This window comes from Megalobrama amblycephala, linkage group LG16 (genome assembly GCF_018812025.1).
Source record: "Megalobrama amblycephala isolate DHTTF-2021 linkage group LG16, ASM1881202v1, whole genome shotgun sequence".
Lineage (NCBI taxonomy): Eukaryota > Metazoa > Chordata > Actinopteri > Cypriniformes > Xenocyprididae > Megalobrama > Megalobrama amblycephala.
The window spans coordinates 28487411-28509303 of NC_063059.1; the positions used below are offsets into that span (position 1 = coordinate 28487411).

Consider the following 21893-nt stretch of genomic DNA (forward strand, 5'->3'; position numbering starts at 1 on the left):
GTGTTTAAAAATGAAAATAGCGATGACTCTGTCTCCGTGAATACAGTAATAAATGATGGTAACTTTAACCACATTTAACAGTAGCAACGTGCTAACGAAACATTTAGAAAGACAATTTACAAATATCACTAAAAATATCAAGTAATCATGGATCATGTCAGTTATTATCACTCCATCTGCCATTTTTCGCTATTGTTCTTGCTTGCTTACCTAGTCTGATGATTCAGATGTGCACAGATCCAGACGTTAATACTGGCTGCCCTTGTGTAATGCCTTGAACATGAGCTGGCATATGCAAATATTAGGGGCGTACATATTAATGATCCCGACTGTTACGTAATATAGGCGGGTGCGCAACACGCATACACTGCTTGTTACTCACACAGGGACGCGCAGCAGCACACAAACATACCAAATATTAAAAATAAAAGGATTACAATGTAAAAGATTATTATTGTGTACATGAAGATAAAAATGCTTACATGTCATAATGGATAGTCACTGCATGTATCAGAATTACCTATTTGCAGTAATGATGAATGAAATTGGCTAATTATTTGACCAGTCATGACAATACACACTTGTATTTAAACTGACTCGTCAGGTTGACGTGTCTATATTCTGCCATGGTACAAGCGCACCTGGCTTTTAAAGGGAATGGGAGATGAGACTCTGACTGGTTTATTGCACGTTACACCCAAAACACACCCATGACTCATTAAGAGACTAGGTACGATCCTTTTGGACCATGCACCTGGTGCGCCGATCATTTTTTCTGTCGTTAAACTAGCAAAAATGCATTCGGACACGCCTTAAGTGCACCTGCACTCATGCACTTCAGACCATTAGATTGTTAAAATAGGGCCCAAAGCCTTATACTGTACATCAATCAAGAGTGAATAAATCTTTCTTGTATTTTGCAGGAGGAAGCACGTCTCTGCCATTCTCAATATCCGTGGGATGACCCGACAAACAGAGAGGCAGGAGATCTTGAATATAGTGAAAGACATTGAGAACAGCGACAGCGTCACGAGGGTGTCCCGTGACAGGGCTCTCTTCGCTGAGGTGCCAGTGACGTCAGAAGTGCACTGTCTAAATGTAGGCCTGAGCCGTGTCGCCCTCACCGCCTCGTCCCTCTTCTCCAGTATGCGGTTCCGGCGCAGAAGGACTCCAGCCAGGGAAAACCAGGATGACATGCTGTAATCCATCTAAAAATGGATGCTTGAGTCACCCAGCACTCACACAGCACTGGAACAATGCCGACAGCACAGCATTTGTTTCTAAAATGTTTGCATGTGCCATTGTCATGTAAGGACCTAGGGACATCTTTCTTGCAGATGCTCATGATAGCAGGATCAATGAGAAAATGACACTACAGTTGGAATCACTACAACTGTTTTTGCACAACTAACATTGCAAAGGCTTGTGTGAAATGCAGTGGCACCAAAATATGTTGGCACTTTAGCCACACTTAAAAGTGTATGAATGTCTTTGCATTATATAACAAAATATCAAACCAAGTGGCATTTAATAAAAAATTAAAAAAAAGATTACGAAAGCACACTTTTCAAAGCAAAACATTTCACAAACAAAGTTTTAAATGATCCATACTAGAGATACTGTTCAAAATGAAGACAAAAGTGTTGTGAAACATTGTAAATGTTAGTGTGAACATGTTCACATAGTATTTCACAAATAAATCAACTCCAGACCAGTTGGTTCAAAGTCATTGCATAAATGTCAAGAAAAGAGTTTCATCATTTCAATTCTAATACAATGAAATTCATACATTTTGTGTATCTGAAAATGTCTAAATACTTTTTGGGACCACTATATATTTTTTTTTTTCTGGAACTGATATATGTTATCGTTTGAATATATAATGCAACCATCTCTAAGAAATATCTTTTAGAATTGTAAATTGCAGGGGGTCACAAGAGTGTTTTTTGTAAAAATCATAACTACTGATGAAAGCACTGCTTGGTTTTGGAATTTATTATGTGTTCATAATCATACCATTTATCATTTTGACTTTTGTGACTGTAATTCATAGGGATGAAATTGTATTTTTATTTTTTACTTTAGTTGCACATGACTGAAGACTGATTTTAAGGTACTATGCAATTGCAGTTATCTTTAATCTTTCGATTATTTTAACATATTTAAGTGGATATTTTAGCGATCCAATCATCTGTTATCTTGTCATGAAAGACAACTGTATTTTGTATGAGATTATTCAAATTTACCTGTGAAAGAAATCAAGAGTGACTATTTATGTATTGCACGACTTATTTATTGCACCAATATTTCATTCAGCTGTAATAAATACAACAAACCAACCCAAACGAATAACTACAACCAGAAAAATAGTTCTCAATTGAATAAGTGTATCACTTTAGAGAAGATGTGATCAAAAGAATTAGTTTTGTGTTTGTTTACCTAAAAAAAAACAAAAAACGGATGGACTGAACTAATTAAATAACGAGTCTACATTTACCAGTTTGTCTTCTAAAAATATTATAACTTGTCTTCTTAGCAAATGTTTGATGAGTCTGTATATGTTGCTGTGTGAGCACCATGGAAAAGAAATCAAAGATACAACATTTCAGTTAATTTTAGGGTACTCTGCATGTTGCTACATATAAAAAAAAAGACTTGTAAACTGATATTTTGGTTATAGGGGGGGAAAAAATTATTTTACAGTGTACATATATTAAATCACATATAATAAATGATGGAGATATTTCAGCCTTTGTTTTTTGTATTAAATACAGCACAATGAGTCAAATTATCCACTGACCACTGTGAGCTTGTGTGGTCCTTGCTTTGACGTCACATCGACCCTCACATCATCTAGCCTGCGCGTGTCTTTGGTCGCCGCTGTCCTTGGTGCTGAGCGCTAGTCCAAACCAAAGCAAAGACGCATGCGCAAGGGCCACAGACACACTAAATATGATTTATAAAACGGTATCAGTAGAGAGTACAGTTATCAGTCATATTTTTTGAGAATGATGTGCCTTTGTTCTTTATTTGAATTATTTTTACCTCAGCAGTCTGTCCACTTTTTTAAACAACATGAAGCACTATAACTAACACGTTTTACTCCAATTAGGTTTATTTTCGAATATTAATAAGCATATAAAGCCTACATTAAAGTCTTGCCAACGACAAAGCCATCAATGGGAACCTGCTGCCATTAAACAGCATATTTCAGCTAAAATAAAAATGTAACTGTTTGTAACTATTGATCAAAACAATTCATGAGGAGAAATTAAAGAAAAAAATGTGAATGTTAGTGTACATAATCCATTGTTTGGCCAAAACAACAAGCTATTAACGATCGTTAATCCACTTAAACTCTTATACCCATGAGTAGCAAGCAATAATCTGCTATAATTCACAGACCAATATATGGAGGATTGTCATGGAATAAAATGCCATTAATATTAGTGATGGTAACAGTAGTGTAGACTGACCATCCTTCTTAACCATCTTATATGGAAAGTATCAGCAGGGACGCATGCGCAGAATCTCCATTCGATTTTCGCTTCAGTAACCTAACTAAAAATGGTTTGGAACTAAAATATAAAGTTATTTAAAGGCTAAAATTAAACTTATTTTTTATAAATTAAACTTAAGTTTTCAGTTTTCATGGTTTGCTTTTTTTTTTTTTTTACAGCAAAGATATGAGAGTCTCTGTCATAAATTCATGTTAAAGGTGTTGGCCAGAAATAGGTAAAAATAAAAATAAAAAGCAGTCGATTTTATACATTGCTATATTTGTTTATATGGATGTGTGATTGTATATCCATGTGGAGGCGTACATATTATGTTTTAAAATGTGTATAAAAAGTACGTATATTTGCATCTGAGCGGATTGTTTTCTCATTGTACACTAGATGGCGCGCTTCTCAAACAAACAACAACAGAAAACACTGATATGATGAAAGCTGTTAAATGTCTTCCTGAAACTAATTAAACACAAAAGAGCTCCCTTAGCATTCATGTCAAATACACAACAGGGGAATGGGTCGACTTAATGAACCCATAATGGTGTGATAATACACTCAACACTTTGCTGATGTTTCACATTTATGCAAAAGTTACCTTTATGTGTAAAACTCAAGGTTAAGTCATAATTAATTATAATATTAATATTAATAAAATCGTGTTAACTTTTCACTAACAGTCAAAACAAATGAATTTAAAAGGTGCTATTGTAAAAGTAGACTACAAACTCGAAATAATCTGATTTTATTTCAAATTAGCCAGCATTTCAAGCATGAAGTCATTAAATAAAAACAATGACAAATGTGTGTTTGAAACAATTCACTCATTAACCTGCACCAGACGGTCTCATCCAGCTGAAATGACTGTGTGAAGCCCCAATTTTCCAGGTATATCATAAATGTCTAATTGACATATATTAATGTATATGTAATCATGTATAGGCTATTATATATACATGCATTTTGCAAACAGTTATTCATATACATTTATTCATCGTTAGACTTTTTAAGGAGTCATATAAATATAATATGGCTGTTTATTGCTGGTGTAGCAAGCCATATTAACCATAGCCAAGCCATTTTCACAATACTTCATGCCTGATCTACTTGTAATCCATATATTCAGCTGAAGTATGTCAGCGTCATCATATGTCCCTGCCCAGCTTCTCTCATTGATGATTCACATAATTAGTTTCCAAGCTCACAATGAACATGGCTCACCAATCAAATATGTTGAGCTGGTACAAGTGAGACCAGACTGACTATACGGCTGTTTCATAGTCTGATTCATGTAACTGTTGTAAACACAATGAAATACAACACAAAAAGAGAAAATATTTATTTTAAACATTGTGTGATTTGAAGGGTTTTACTCTGTCAAAGCTCCTTATTTTTCATTATGATCTATTGTATAAGACAAACTTAATTTTAACATTAAAAAAAGTAGCCTATTACTTTTGACATGCTGGGAAATTAAATTAGTGACAAAAACTTAATTTCCACTTTGTTTTATTTGTGCACATATTAGATTTACCCTTTAGTTATTATTGTCATATTACACATTTTAAATACCTTTGGCCCTTAATCATTGGACAAAGCAGAAATACATATAGAAACAGTATCTCACAAAAGTGTGAACACCCCTCACATTTAAGTAACTATTTTAGCATATCTTCTCAAGAGACAATACTATAGAAATGAAACTTTTTTCAATACTTTTTTCAATTTTGGAAGCTTGGAAACTAATTATGTGAATCATCAATGAGAGAAGCTGAGGAGGGACATATGATGATGCTGACATACTATGGCTGAATATATGGATTACAAGTAGATCTATAGTATTGAAAAAAGCATGTAATCATTGGACAAAGCAGAAATACATATAGATACAGTATCTCACAAAAGTGAGTACACCTCTCACATTTTAGTAACTATTTTAGTATATCTTCTCAAGGGACAATACTATAGAAAATAAACTTTTTTCAATACTATAGAAAATGTAACTGTAGAAAATTTTCATTTCCTATATTGTCGCTTGAGAAGATATTCTAAAATGGTTGCTGAAATGTGAAGCGTGTACTCACTTTTGTGAGATACTGTATATAGATTTAATCATGATATTGTATTAGCTACATAATAATAGAATAATAATAATAATAACACTACCACTCAAAAGTTTGGGATCGGTAAGATTTTTAATGTTTTTAAAAGAAGTTTCATCTGCTCACCAAGGGTGCATTTACTTAATTAAAAATACAGTAAAAACGGTAATATTGTGAAATATTATTACAATTTAAAATAACTGTTTTCTATTTGAAAATATTTTAAAATGTAATTTATTCTTGTGCTGGCAAAGCTAAATTTTCAGCATCATTATTCCAGTCTTCAGTGTCACATGATCCTTCAGAAATCATTCTAATATGTAAATTTGCTCCTCAAGAAACATTTATTGTGTACAATTGTACAAAATATTTGTGTACAATATTTTTTTTCAGGATTATTTGATGAATAGAAAGTTCAAAAGAACAGTGTTTATCTGAAATCTAATCTTTTGTAACATTATAAATGTCTTTACTGTCACTTTTGATTGATTTAATGCATCCTTGCTGAATAAAAGTATTAATTTCTTTAATTTCTTTTAAAAAAAAATAAAAATAAAAATTCTTACTGACCCCAAACTTTTGAACGGTAGTGTAAAATGTTACAAAAGCTTTGTATTTCAGATAAATGCTGTTCTTTTGAACCTTCTATTCATCAAGGAATCCTGAAAAAAGTACACAATGTTTTCAACATTGATATTAATAACAAATATTTCTTGAGGAACTAATCATCATATTAGACTGATTTCTGAAGGATCATGTGACACTGAAGACTGGAGTAATGATGCTGCAAATTCAGCTTTGCCAACACGAGAATAAATTACTTTATAAAATATATTCAAATAGAAAACAGTTATTTTAAATCGTAATAATTGTTCACAATATTACTGTTTTTACTGTATTTTTAATTAAATAAATTAAGCCTTGGTGAGGAGACAAAACTTCTTTTAAAACATTAAAAATCTTACCGATCCCAAACTTTTGAGCAGTAGTGTGTGTGTGTATATATAATATATATATATATATATATATATATATATATATATATATATATGAAGACTTCAGATGCAAAAGCCTTTAAGTGCCATCTGAAATTTTCTTCTAAAATGATCATTTTTATCAAGCTTGTATGTTTATTTTCAGTTATTTCACTTTAATGGCAATGAAAAGGACCTATTAATTGCCATTAAAGTGAAATTATTGAACCTAAACATACGAACTTGATAAAAATGCTCTTTTTAGAAGAAATGTTTTGATGCCACTTAGAGGCTTTTGCATCTGAAGTTTTTATATATATATATATATATATATATATATATATATATATATATATATATATATATATATATATATATATGGTAATATCATGATTATGATATAAAATATTGTAAATACATTAATATTAGCTTTAGGTGGAAGGGGGTCAAAATATTTTGTAATTAATTAATTAATTAATTAATTAATATTCTGTTAATGTAATAGTTTTTTATTGTAAATACTGCAACTTCATGACATATTACTGTAAAGTGTGCTATGGGGTCTGTGACAAATATATTTACATTTAAATAAGTAAATAACTTTTAACAGTACAGTAGGCCTACTATAATGAGTAGGAAAACGTAATAATAATAATTTAACTTAATGTAAATTAAAAATAAAATAATTTTCTATAATAATAATCACATTTATAATAATATTTGTTTACAGTATAAATTGATTATTTGTACCAAAAACTATAAAGACGCCTTTAAATTTTGAGAATGGTGGTCCCTAGCATGAGGATGCTCATATATGAGGGTCCATGGCATCTGAAAGATTTTAAAAGCCCTAAAAGGAGTTGACAGCTGTGTTGGTGAGTCGACTCCTTTGGAGCTTTGTGGAATCTAGGATCGACTCATTCCTCTCTCGAGTCGCAGCGCTGCCAATCGGAGCCGAGTAGAGTAGACTGGAGAGTGTAGTAGAGTTGTGTCCCTGTGGCCGCCATTAAAGGATGCGACCAATGTATTCAAACAAACCAGTGAGACACAGCTGAGCACAGCACAGTCGTGCCTCTTTTAACTGTACTTTTTAATCGAAACGTTTTACTTCAATCGTCAGCTTCTCCGTGAATAGTCGTTGACGGCAGTCCGGCGAAGACTTGGAAAGGAGGAAGTGATTTTTAGTGAAATTTAAAGCTGAACTCTTCTGGCTTGAACTGTTTGTTGCTGCCTCGCTTAGCCAGGCTAACCCCAGCTAGCCTGATGCTATGCTAAGCTAAAGGGGGAGGGCTGAATTCACCTTCCTACCCCCTCAGACTTCTGTAATTACATATTATTTTGATGTAACAAATCTGGGGGAATAACAATATCTCATCTCGGATCATGGTAAATACGCGCAGGAAGTTTTTAGTGCATTTTTTCCTGGTAAGTGAGTAACCTCTAGCGGAGTAATAGCAGAGCTAAGCTAATTAGCTCGCTGGACGCGAACCCGTCCTGCTGATTGTGTCCGAGAGACGGAGACCCGGTCCAAAAGCCATCGCATTATCTGTTCCTGGGATCTGAAAGAGAGGATGGCTCGCCGGGCAGCGCTTTGATGATGAGTTCTTGTTTTGTACCCAACGGGGCGAGCCTGGAGGACTGCCACTCCAATCTATTCTGTCTGGTAAGAGATCAACTGACTGAGGGCCAGAAGCCATTTTTAGCCGGCCAGTCAATCAAATTGAGGCCTGTTGATCTTAATACGAACTAAACCGCTACTGCTACCGGTTTATAAAGATATATTAGACATTCAGGTTTGTGTTGTGTCGTGTAAACGGAGGTTTGGCGCGTTAGTTACGGCTTTGTTGTGTTATTTAGGTCGTGTTTGGTAACGTTGGTAAACACTTGCTCACCTAACTGGCTGGAACAAGCTGCAAGTTGTTGTTATGAAGTTACTCTAAGTAAAAACAGCTTTACGAAGAGTGTTGAACAACATCAACAATGCAAAACCAGGGGCCAATTCTGAGATTTTAGCTCTTATTTCAGGCTGGTGTGAAGTAAACATCTAAAAATACACATTTCAGTATTTACTTTATTATGCTTTATCTAATCTTAGCACGTGTAGATTTCAATTACAATACTTATTGATTTCTTCAAATGAGTCAGATTTGTCCACTTCAGTACATAGTTACACATCAAAATTTCCTGTTTTTTCCTTTCTATATTATGAAGGAATTTACAGAGGGGTTTATGTATCATTCATTTGGTTTATATGTCATTTTATTCCTAAAAACATAAAAAAAAATCTGGCCGTTGACAGGATTTTCTGATAAAAGAGACTTCCAAAATCACCTCTGTAAAAACATTTCCAACATAGAGAAAATCTTTATAGATTCTGTCAAATGTTTTTAATAGTGATTTCATAATTAAAAAAAAAAAAAAAAAGTATTCATTTTGACATGGAGAAAATAAAAGCACTGACAATAGTAACTGAATTTTTATTTATTCTTATCTAGTAAGATAGCTTTGTTTATGTCATTCACCTGATTTATATAACAGTTTGTTGCTAATTTTTTTTTCTGGCTGTTGACAGTATTTTCAGAAATTAAAAAGAGATCCAATATGTCAGAAAAAAATGAACCTGGCTTTATTCAATGTTTGTTTTATTTGTTCTGGAAATATGTGCACATTAGATCATATTTGCATATATAAACAAAACAAACAATTTAGAAAACTTGTGATATAAAAATGTCTTAATATAATAATAGACATCACCATTATTGCCTAGTCAATCAGTTAAAAAAGTTGTGGTAATGTTTTATGTCTTATTGTATCCTTCCTGATATTTAGACGGTACGTGTGAACTTTGTCAAGAAAGCACAGTTTATAATAGCCATTGGTCTATCTGTTAATTATCTTCTCGGTTAAGTACTAGTAAAGCTTGTTGCACTTTGAATGTGTAATCTGCAGTAGTATAAGTCAATTTTCTTATATACTCCTACTTAGTTTCTTCTGTTTGTGGTTGTAGAGTGATCTGTAAACACTGAGCCAAGTATTCATGACAAGTTTCCTGTCTGTCAAGCCCTATTTCACTTCCTCCTTCTATGAAAAGCTCATATTTAAATGGACATATTGGATGAAGTGCTTACATTACACTAATCCAGGTCAGACTGTCAACTTGTGTGAATTGACCTTTAATGCAGATTATGTAGATTTGAAATGTCATCTCATCTTTGTTCGGAGCTTTTTTTTATAATTGTTCTACCTTTCACAAAACAATCTGCTTACTTACTCAACAAAATTACTATTGGTTTCATTTTATGTATTTCATCAGTGTAACACATCTGCTAGTTGCCAAACTTAAAGTCACCATGAAATCAAAATGGACAATTCTTATGTTTTATGCAATGTTGCATTGTTTATTATTAATGATTTATCTCTGCACATCATTATTTTTTAAAATTCACGTGTCCTCGTTGAGGGCAGGACAATCCCTCCTCCCTTCCAGCAACCTGTCACTTACACAATGTCACCGCAATTAGCAAACGACAATTATGCATAGATCCAATCAGTTCAAAATCAAAGTCCCGTCCTTTATATTTCCTTGTTCTAGAAGCGGTTTCTCTCAGATTTGCATCACAATAGGGAAGAAAAGATGATTGCAATTTATGTTTCATGTCAGCTTTAATCTTTAAACTCCATTTTTATATTTTTAATTTATATTTTTAAACTTGAGACCCGCTTAAAATGTTACACTGCAAAAACTGGTATTTAAGGAACATCAAGGCAATTTCAAGCAAACTGAAAGAGTGTGCACAAAATATTTGTGTGAGATTATAATATGCTTATAATATGCTTATGTTCATTGTTCATCATCAATGGACATGAAATGTACCCTAAATTGTTCAGTGACTCTTGGATTAGCAAATGATGCATGTGAGAAAAGTTTTCAGATACTTATCAAATTGGCCTGTTAGTTGAGCAAAAGTTTTTTTTTTTTTTTTTTTTTTTTTTTAAGAGCTTAATGCTACAGTGAATTTTGTGAATAGGCCTATTTGTTGATTCACGATTCTTTATGGACGGCGTCATCTTGCATTAGTCACTGTTCTTACATGTCTACATTTATCAAAGTTGTACAATCAGACACTTAGATTGCCCGTTTGGCTGTGTTTTTGCATATGCATGCCTATTAACCCCAGTGTAGTTGTTGCTTTTATCACTGGTTGCTGCTAAGCCATCCCACATGATGGATTTTTCTAACACATTCTCCCTCTCTCTTTGCCTTCAGGCTGACCTCACCGGGATTAAATGGAAGTGTTTTGTATGGCAGGGCCCCACCTCGTCCCCCATCCTCTTCCCGGTGACGGAGGAGGACCCCATCCTGTGCAGCTTCAGTCGCTGCCTGAAGGCAGACGTGCTGAGCGTGTGGAGGAGGCACCAGACCCCGGGCCGGCGGGAGCTCTGGATCTTTTGGTGGGGAGACGACCCCAACTTTGCCGAGCTCGTCCACCATGACCTATCATGTACGTCTGCTTCCTTGTTAAACTGACACGTCTTCTGAACTGTAAAGTGCGTGCATACAGAATAAGAAATACGCGTAGTCGGAGATGACGTATCGTTTGTCGGGGTTGATACTGAAATTCTCATGGCAAAATAAGTGGTTAGACTGGGGGTGTTTCCAGACATTAGTCATAGACCAGTTACTGCAGCTGTTGAGGTTTGCTAACTGCAATTATTATTTAGCTATTTGCTAACTGAAATTGTGTCAAAACAGAAGTATTGAAGTTTTTTTTGTATGTCTACAGCGAGACTTATCTGCAATTAAGACCCTACTCAATATATAAATAGCTCTTCTTATATGGAAGAGAAAACTATGGTTACTAAAGTTAATGACTTTAGTTTTTGAAGGTGCAACTCAAGTCTAAAATATAAAACATGTTTCTTTTGATCAATTTAATGCATCCTTAATAAACAAAAGTGTTAATTTTTATCAAAAAGAAAAAAAATATTACTGACCACAATATTTTGAGAGGTAGTGAATATTTTTCTGACACGGAATTTTTTTTTTTTACGTGGCCTCTTTCCATCTGTACTGTATGCATTATGGTTAACTAAAAAGTTATGTAAAGGCACTTAACTGGTCTAGCAGCAGTTGAGCATGTCCATGTGGAAATAATACAGGGTTTTTCCTGGGTCAAAAATGGTTGTGGCAGACGAACACGGCCATCCACGCACACATTGCAAAGTACCTTACCCATGTGAACTGAGAGCCCAGTGCTGACAATAAATAAACTCCAAAATAAATGCAAAGAAACAATTTGTAAGATTAATCCTATTTATTCATGAAATAAAAAAACAATCACTATCAGGACAGATCATAAAACAAAGTGTTTAGAACTATTTTATATTTAAAAATCTGTAAAATGTAAATGTAAAAAGTCAGAGTGACTGATTTTAAATGTTAGTAATAAAATGAACACAAAGTAGCAAATGACACATTACATAGAAAAAGTGGCAGGTCTGTTATTTTGCAATTTCACTCTGAGACTTATTGTTTTGTTCCATCCATTTAGCACTGTCAAATGGTTTAAATATGTTTGTCCATCCAGAAACTTTGCAATGTGTAGTTAGTTAATTAGTTATAATAACCGAAGCTGTCATTTATTGCGAGGTACCCAAAAACTGCACTCTTGCGAAAACCCCCGTTATAATCAATGAAGCTGTTTCTGTTGTGCAATGAATCTCTTATTGACATTTTGTTTATACTTTGTTGGTTATAATGAAAGGATTCGCAAGCGTGCAGAACTCGCGCAAAAACTCTGCCTTTCCTCTCAACACCGGAATCTGATTAGCCATTGCGTTCATGCACTCAACAGGTATGTCTGTAGCAGCAAAGCTTAATGCTGCTGCAAACATGCTGTAAATAGAAACCTTCGACGCTTATCACAGAGCGCTTACACGGACACTCAAGAGAGCGTTTTAAAGCAGCCGTCTATCAACAAGTTCTGGTACTGCAGAACGGCAGGTATCGTCGCATTAAATGATCAAATAAGTCTGTGCCGAGACAAAGATGAATTTTGGTGGCCGCTAACATATTTTCAATGCAGGGAAAAAAATTTGTACTAGAGTACTGATCTGTCCTCTCTGTTGCACAGGTAATGAGGACGGTTCATGGGAGAGCGGCCTGACCTACGAGTGCCGAACACTGCTCTTCAAAGCCATCCATAACCTGCTGGAACGCTGCCTCATGAACAGATCCTTTGTTCGTATCGGCAAGTGGTTCGTCAAACCCTATGAGAAGGATGAGAAGCCCATCAACAAAAGGTAATAGACACGTTGTGCAAACCGTTAATTAAAACAGTAGCTGTGCAAGTTGTTTATGTTACGGGCGATAACCCGGTGTGTTTTCATGCCCAGCGATGCGGATACATGCCGTAAGCCGCAGCTTTTAACAGCGTGATCCTCATTGTTTGTCGCAGCATACAAGTGACATCAGGCTGTTGGCATCCTTGTGTAGGGAAGAGCCCCTGCTCTGGAATCCAGTGATACTGTCCCGTTTCCTCCTGGGATACTCTGTTAGCATGAGAGTTACATCAAAGCGTGTCGTCATCCCCGTGAAGCTCCTGTCTTAAGTGAAATATTTGGAGAATATAGGGAGGGAGGGGCAAAAGATGTGGTCCATCTAATTATTTGTCTCATTTGCATCGATGTCATTGGCTCCCTCAGGGCAGAGGTGTTGTGGTATGTCTGTGGGTGGGAGGATATGGCTTCCTGTGTGCATTGCACTCTGTGTCAGTTAAGGATGCAAGTGCTGGAAAGTGTAGCTGCTTCCTCGGTCTAAGTTTTAATGAAGAGCTTACTCTTCTCACAAAACACTGACTTCGCGGTTTCACACTAGGTAGGTCAACAGGAACCACCATTTCGCTTTCACTTGTTCAGCTCTGCCTGAACTTAAAAATATGCCAAACATCCAGAGTTCTTCCTAATAAGCATTGATGCTCACGGCTAAGCATATCTGGTGCTTTGTTTTTGTTTTTGTTTTTTTTTCATGAACAAGAGTGCTTGAATGCTGTTAGGTCATATTATTGAGCACTGAATATACACTACCAGTCAAAATTTTTTTTAAGTCCCAAAGCTGCAGTCTTCAGTGTCACATGATCCTTCAGAAATCTTTCTAATATGCTGATTTGGTGCTTAAGAAACGTGATGCATTTTTTTTTTTTTCAGGATTGTTTTGTAATGAATAGAAAGTTCAAAGGAACAACATTTATTTGAAATATAAATCTTTTGTAGTATTATACATGTATGTATTGTCACTTTTGAGCGGTTTAATGCATTATTACTGAATAAAAGTATTCATTTCTTTACAAAAAAAAAAAATCTTACTGACACCAAGCTTTTGAGCGGTAGTGTATAGAGCTGTGTGCACGTTTTGAAATGCCACCTGTATGTGTGTGGTTTGTTGGTGGCGTGTCGTAATGACACTCCTAAGAGTGCTTAACAGACATGAGGAATGCAGACTTTCCCATTTCTCTCTTTCTTTCTCTCTCATTCGTGCCTGGCACTGCACAAAGTGATGCTGGCGCTGTACTCCCTGGTGTTATCAGGGGCCGTCACTCGATCACTCCAGTGAGCGCATGCACTGTTGGATTAAAGGCAGGAAGTTCTGGTTCTCTGTGTTGGTGTTTATGAATGAGAATGGGCTACACTGTTCAGGCATGCAAAGAGGGCTCCCACTGTAAAATTCTGGAAAGTCAAATTGTAAATGCCATCAAAGAGATTGTTAGTGTCTGTAGCATAAATACAGTGCAAAAGAAATAAAATAGACTTTGTATTGAAATGTTTGTTATCGTTAAAATTCAGACCAACCATGGATCATCAGAGCTCCAAAAATGGCCACATCCACTTTCAGACCTCAAACCTATTATAAACACTTGGCAAGCCGATTGGGATTAGTGTAATAGAAATAAACTTAACAAAATCAATCCTGTGGTTGATGGAAAATGTTGTGCCCATTTTGAAGATGAAACTATATTATCTATACTCTTAATGGGTGAAAATCCTCCTTTATTAAGAGTCCTTTATTGCCAAAGCATGTTGATGGAGTGTGATGTCCTGAACTCCGTTAGGAGACCTTACTTTTCAGTTGAACCTTATGAAAAGATTTTTTAATGAAGTGAGATCAAAATTAGTTAGAATTTTTATCAAAGATAAACTAAAAAGTATAATATACCTATGAATAATACTTACATGTACTGTGACGTTTTGTTTTACGCAGTAAATTACACACTCACACCACACTATCTTATCTAGTTAATTACTAGAATCATGTTTTCAAAAATGAACATAACATTTTTGTGTTTGTGATTTATGTTGTAGAACAAAACGTCAAAGTATGGTCAAATTATGTGTACCACAGGCTTTATTTTTCTCATAAATTGAAAAAACCCATAGGAAAATCTTGAAGTTACTACTGGCAAATTAGTCTTCTGGGATTCTGACATCATACCTGCACCACTCTAGAAGATCAATAACTTGCATTTAGAAACTAGATACAGTGAATTTTTGTTTCATGCCGACTTTAAAGCTTCTGAAAAAGTCACAAGTCGGTGTGATTTCAGTGTGATTTAAAAAAAAAAAAAAAAAACATTGAGGAAATTCCATCTATCAAAGAAGTTGCTCTTAAGTAATAGCCTACAGAAACTGATTAAAGTAATCAAATGTAAAATAACACTGCATAGTCTTCACTGTATGCATTAAAGGGTTAGTTCACCCAAAAATGAAATTTGTCATTAGAGGTGCCCTAGATTCAAAATTTGAATTTACCTCGGCATAGTTGAATAACAAAAGTTCAGTACATGGAAAAGACATACATTGAGTTTCAAACTCCATTGCTTTCTCTTTCTTATGTAAATCTCATTTGTTTAAAAGACTTCCGGAAAACACGCGGATCTCAACATAACACTGACTGTTACGTAACAGTCGGGGTGTACGCCCCAATATTTGCATATGCCAGCCCATGTTCCCAACATTATGAAAGGCATTAGACAAGGGCAGCCAGTAACGTCTGGATGTGCAGAGCAGAATCATCAGACTAGGTAAGCAAGCAAGAACAACAGCGAAAATGGCAGATGGAGCAATAATAACTGACATGATCCATGATAGCATGATATTTTTAGTGATATTTATAAATTGTCTTTCTAAATGTTTTGTTAGCATGTTGCTAATGTACTGTTAAATGAGGTTAAAGTTACCATCGTTTCTTACTGAATTCACGGAGACAAGAGCCGTCACTATTTTCATTTTTAAACACTTGCAGTCTGTATAATTCCTAAACACAACTTCATTCTTTATAAATCTCTCCAACAGTGTAGCATTAGCCGTTAGCCACAGAGCCTCAAACTCATAGAGAATCAAATATAAACATCAAAATAAATACTTTACTCACATAATTCGAAGCATGCATACAGCATGCATGACGAACATCTTGTAAAGATCCATTTGAGGGTTGTATTAGCTGTGTGAACTTTGTAAATGTGCTGTAATATAATCGAGAGCTTGTGTGGCAGGGAGCACGCGAATTAAAGGGGCGGCGCGCTGAAAAAAAATCAGTGCATAGTTAATGATGCCCCAAAATAGGCAGTTAAAAAAATTTATTTAAAAAAAATCTATGGGGTATTTTGAGCTGAAACTTCACAGACACATTCAGGGGACACCTTAGACTTATATTACATCTTGTGAAAAAGCATTCTTGGGCACCTTTAATTACTCACCCTCATGTCGTCCCAAACCCGTAAGACATTCGTTTGTCTTCGGAACACAAATGAAGATATTTTTGATGAAATCTGAGGGTATCTGATCCACACATAGGAAGCAATAACATTGCACCTTTTGAGGTCCAGAAAGGTATTAAAGACATCGATAAAATAGTCAACGTGACTACAGTGGTTCAACCTAGATATTATGAAGTGACAAGAATACTTTTTGTGTGCAAAAACAAAACAAAAATGACTACTTTTTTCAACAAATTCATCTGTCCCCTGTCAAACCGCTATGCTATTTTCGTTGCAGAGCTTCAGTGTTTACGGCGGCTCAGTATTGGCCAGCCCTGGTCACGAGCAGCACGACGCATGTGTGTGATGCTGATGCAGGAGCCGGCCAATACTGACCCTGCGTTCAGACATAAACACTGAAGCTCTGCAACGAACAGTATCTCTTTCACAGCTTAATGTGCTTTTAATGACAGTTTAATATCAGGCACGTCCTGCAGTTTAGCAACAGTAGACTGCATTTTACAACACTCCCTTATTTGGCCGAATTGGATGTTAAGTTTGGCTTAGGGAGGAACGAAAGCGCACCCACTGAATGTGGCAGCGGCACAATAATCGTTTTATCTTGATTACCTTGATACCTCGAAAATCAGTTACAATTAATTGCACAGTCCTATGATTTTTTATTTTTTTTTCCCCATATATAATTGTACTGAACTAAGGCTTTTGTAAAATAGTGTGTTCAGTTGATGTTTCCTGAATGCGTGAGTTTGATCACTCATCATCTGCATGTTTGGTTACACTGTAACAGCTGTTTACTCTACCCTGCAGGTCACACACTCACAGGTGTTAGGTTGTTAACTTTAAGAACGTGTGCTACAAAGCAAATCAGAGTGTGTGACATTCATTATGTGTTCAAGCATTTAATCAAACTCTTTATAAAACTTCAAAGTTGAAGTTAATAGATGACTCTGTACTTGTAAAGGTATACTCAGGTATCTAATGTTCTAGTATTTCCTAACTCCTTTCATAGTACTGCTGGTCAAGGTTCAGTCACTAACTGCAGTTCTCAGGACACTAAGCCTGTAAACACACTGTGAAAGACCTCAGCTGTCAACACACGATTCCCAGAGACCTCCAGGATGTGTGCTACTTTCTCCCAGGCTGTAACTCCAGAGCCCTTGAGTAATCCTCCATTTGTTGCTCTTTCTCTGCAGTGAACACCTGTCCTGCTCCTTCACATTCTTTGTACATGGAGACAGTAACGTGTGCACCAGCGTGGAGATTAACCAGCACCAGCCTGTCTACCTGTTGAGTGAGGAGCACCTGACCATGGCCCAGCAGAGCAGCAGCTCGGTTCAAGGTAGGAGCATTACTGATCAGTAGCCCCAGATGAAATCTGCAGTGCATCACATGCTGTTGTAGTCTCAACTTCAGGACATGGACAAGCTGTGTAATGGATATCGCACACAAAAATAAGGATGTATGATATATTGTTGGTTAAAGTGCCCCTGTAGTGTGTAACAATTTCATGTAGTGTGTAACATAGCTCTAACTGAATGAAAACATCCTGCAAAGTTTTAAATCTGAAAGTGCACCGTATATAAAGTTGTCTCTCAAAAGTAAGAGTCGACTCTGAGTCAATTAAACGAGTCGTCACAACCAAACATCAGCATATTGCAAACGCCAGGGAAAATTAATTTTTTCAACAATACCACAGCAGTACAGTCTTTTGTTGTGTTCCCTTCATTTTACTGACGACTGCTTCTCAAACCTCTGGGAGTTTAACGCTGGATTTACAAGACGCTTGGTCTTAAAATATGGATCAATGCCCAGTTTATTTGGACCAGCTTGCTCCTCTGAATCTCAACCTGTATGATTAATAATTGATGTTTATATTTTCTAGCGAATGTTCAAGATTCATAGTTTTGCATGTTATGTTGTGTAATGTACGTCGTAGTCTGTCTCCTTCTAACCCGCTTACTCCAGTTTCTGTAGTTCTGCTATTCAGATGTTTGTCCGATATTGTCTAAAAATGTGTTGATTAATGCAGCTTGTCTTATTTCTTGGAGTAATGATCAAGGATGGAGCACGACTTTTGTTTACAAAGTGTAATGCGTTATCAGCTATTCATGTTTGTGCTCGTCTAACGTGGGAGTTTACAACATACAAATCAAAAGTTTTTTTTCCTCTGTTTTTATTATTACAGTAGAGTAGAGCTCTATCTGTATTGTAATAAGGATGTGAAGATGCTAGTCTGCGCTGACTAGTTGAAGTATTCTCTCTGTAAACAGTAAACACTCATTGTAATGTCAAACAATGATATAGCCATTTTTCTTTGTTAATAGCTATGACGAAAAAGTTTGTGCTAAATGTTTATCTTATGTTAGAGGTTTTCAGCTTCGCTTGGCATTCTGATACAGTTCCCACAGGTGCACCTACATAAAGTATAACAGTGATGCTGCTATCACATTTTATAAATAAATAACTAAGGTACACTTATTATATAGAAATGTCGTACTCCAGTCTTGATTGCGAATCAGTTTCTGGTTAGTTGACTACTTCAGACGTTTTATCATAGGACTCGAGCTCGAATTGATACGGTAAAATCGATGCTATCTTTTCTGTCCATATGTCTTGCGAACTGATAGTTGTCATTCAGTTATGGCAATGGGCGTGCAGTGTGTGCAATAGACCAATCACAAAGAATTGGGCCATCTGACCAATCAGAGCAGTGTAGGCTCACAGAAAGGAGGGGTTTAGAGAGACTGATTCATTGAACTACAAACGAATCGTTTACCAAACTTTGGTGAACTGAGGTGAAAATAAATGTATACTATGAGAAAACGAAAGTGTTTTTTGACCTTGCATGCATGTAAACCTGTTGTAGGAGACTCAAAAAACAATATTGGGAACCTTAAAAAAGGCATAATAGGGGCACTTTAATCTAATTTCCTGTTTTTACCTTTAGGTTACCTTTGTCATGATCTAATACTCTTTAAACTCCTTTTAAAGGGTTAGTTCACCCAAAAATAAAAATTCTGTCATTAATTACTCACCCTCATGTCGTTCCACACCCGTAAGACCTTCGTTCATCTTCGGAACACAAATTAAGATATTTTTGACGAAATCCGAGAGCTCTCTGACCCCTCTGTAGACAGCAATTTAATTACCACTGTCAAGGAAGTGGTTCAACCTTAGTTTTATGAAGCGATGAGTATACTTTATGTGCACAAATACAAAACAAAAATAACAACTTTATTCAACAATTTCTTCTCTACCCTGTCATTCTCCCTACGCTGTTCATGTAGTATAGACAGTGCAGAGCTTCCGGGTTCTACGTCAGAACACCGACTCATTATTGGCCGGTTCCTGCGTCAGCATCACAAGCATGCGCCGTGGTGCTCACGTGTACAGCGTCGGACAATACTGAGCCAGTGTTTGGACGTAAACACGGAAGCGCTGCACTGTGCTTACTATGTCAGCAGCGTAGGAGAATGACAGGGTAGAGAAGAAATTGTTGAATAAAGTCGTTATTTTTGTTATGAAATCTGTCACATTTTCAATCATGATGGTATTTAGGAAAACAACACTCTTGGTCATGTGATACTGCTTAATTGTATCAAATGTTATAAATATGAAAACTCCACATTTTGAATTTTTACCGCAGTATGTTAACTGAGTTTCTTGGTGTGTTCTGCACTCGTTTGTTTCAATGTCTCAACAGCACAACCTTGTTACCATCAGTACATAGTACATTATGTATTATTATCCACTTTCAGTTGCCCTTTACAGTAAATGAAATATAATCATAATTTTTGCAGTTTGGTGATTCCCTAGTTATTTTTGATTTTTTTTAATTGACGTTTTAATCAGGCTACATGTCCGGTTGGGAAAGTAAATTCACTTGTCCTGGACAAGCATTAATGTCGAGTCTTGAATATCTTTTTTTTTTTTTCATGCTGTACAATATAATATTTAAAAGTATGCGGTCATACATATTTGTTTATAAACAAATTAATACTTATTCAAGTGAGCGTTAAATTCATATAATGTTACAAAGGATTTCTAAGATTTCAAATAAATGCTGTTCTTTTTAACTTTCTGCTCATCAAAGAATCCTTAAAATTATGCTTTCACAAAAAGTAAGTAGCACAACTGTTTTCAATATTGATAAGAAATGTTTCTTGAGCAGCAAATCAGCACATTAAATTGTAATAATATTGTAATAATATTTCAGAAGATATGCATTTTATTAGCTTTATTTGTAATCATATAAATGCAGCCTTGGTGAGCATAAGAGAAACTTTCAAAAATATTAAAAACAATCTTACAACCCTAAACTTATGAACCTTAATGTTCCTGTATTTTGTGGTTGTACTAAAACTGATTTCAGATTTAAATAGGAAAAAAACAGTTAGTAGTTGGTTTACATCCATGGCCTTTTCCTGAATCTTGGCCAGAATAAGCTGTAATGTGGACCAGACTTGTGCGTCTATGTGAAAAAAATGCTGTTAAACTCAAGTAGAGGTTTTTTTTATTATTATTTTTATATTATTGTTGTCACAATAAGTCAGTTATAATATGCAAAGAGTGGAATGTTTGTGCTCACAGTGAAACACATAATGACAGTAGACTTGAGTGGGAAATTTACACTTCAGTGTTGAAACTGAAAAGATGATAAACCCTCCCCTTTGTTCTGTTGTCTTTTTTGTGGTTTGTCGTTGCCTCAGTCAGACTGGTGGCAAAAACGTTTTCTCCTCTGCTCAAGGGTGCAGTAATGGAAGGCCTACATCATGTTAACACCACTGAGACTCTGCTTCTCTTGTGGTAGTCATTATCTCAGTGTAGCCCCACTGTGGCCCTGATGAGGTGTTTTCCAGATTCAGTACTTCTCCTGCTTTCAGCTTTCTTACATCACCTCTGTTCCCTCCAGGGTGCTGAGTTCACAAGCTTGTGTCTTGCATTACGGCTTGGAACAGTGTGTTTTATCCTGAATAAGATGCATCTGTGTTTCTCCTCAACCTGTCCTCTTGTGCTATTATTTTTTTTAAAAGAGTATTCCAGGTTAAATACGAATAAAGCTCTGATCTGTTGATGACATGCTGCTAAAAACGGTTGTAATACCTGAGTTTTTGTAGGGCTTAATATAGAAGCTTGTTTCCACCATGGAATAAAAAAATAAAGTAATTGCGACATAATTCACAATTCTTTTTTTCTCAGAATTGCAGGATATAAACTTGGAATTCTGACTTGATTTCTTACATGTGTGGTTTTTGTATCTCACAGTTCTGACTTTTTTCTTTATAATTCAAGGGTTTTTTTATCTAAACTCGGAGGGAAAGTGTCAATTGTGAGAGAGAAACTGTATTTCTAGAAATAAAGTCACAATTGTGAGTTATAAATTTGCGTTTATAGTTGCAAGTTATAAACTCTATATATAAAGAGAAATAATATCAGAATTGAGAGACAAACTCTCAATTGTGGAAAAAAGTTAAAGGTCCCGTTTTTCGTGGTTTTTTGAAGCTTTGATTGTGTTTATAGTGTGCAATATAACAT

At 35.5% G+C, this 21893-nt stretch overlaps 2 protein-coding genes across 3 annotated transcripts in view; both read left to right on the forward strand.

The window, feature by feature from the left end:
* Window positions 1–2748, forward strand: part of exoc3l2b (exocyst complex component 3-like 2b) — a 48809-nt gene extending 46061 nt beyond the window's left edge. For both annotated transcript variants that reach the window (XM_048160384.1, XM_048160383.1), the window contains exon 13: window positions 924–2748. In XM_048160384.1, the coding sequence (XP_048016341.1) occupies window positions 924–1203 (280 nt within the window). In that variant the 3' untranslated portion in view covers window positions 1204–2748. The remainder of the gene's footprint in view (window positions 1–923) is intronic.
* Window positions 2749–7457: 4709 nt separating this feature from the next.
* med13b (mediator complex subunit 13b) overlaps window positions 7458–21893 on the forward strand; it is a 37049-nt gene continuing 22613 nt past the window's right edge. The window contains exons 1-4 of the mRNA XM_048159727.1: window positions 7458–8248; window positions 10853–11087; window positions 12720–12888; window positions 17552–17697. Coding sequence (XP_048015684.1) covers window positions 8180–8248; window positions 10853–11087; window positions 12720–12888; window positions 17552–17697 — 619 coding nt within the window. The 5' untranslated portion in view covers window positions 7458–8179. The remainder of the gene's footprint in view (window positions 8249–10852; window positions 11088–12719; window positions 12889–17551; window positions 17698–21893) is intronic.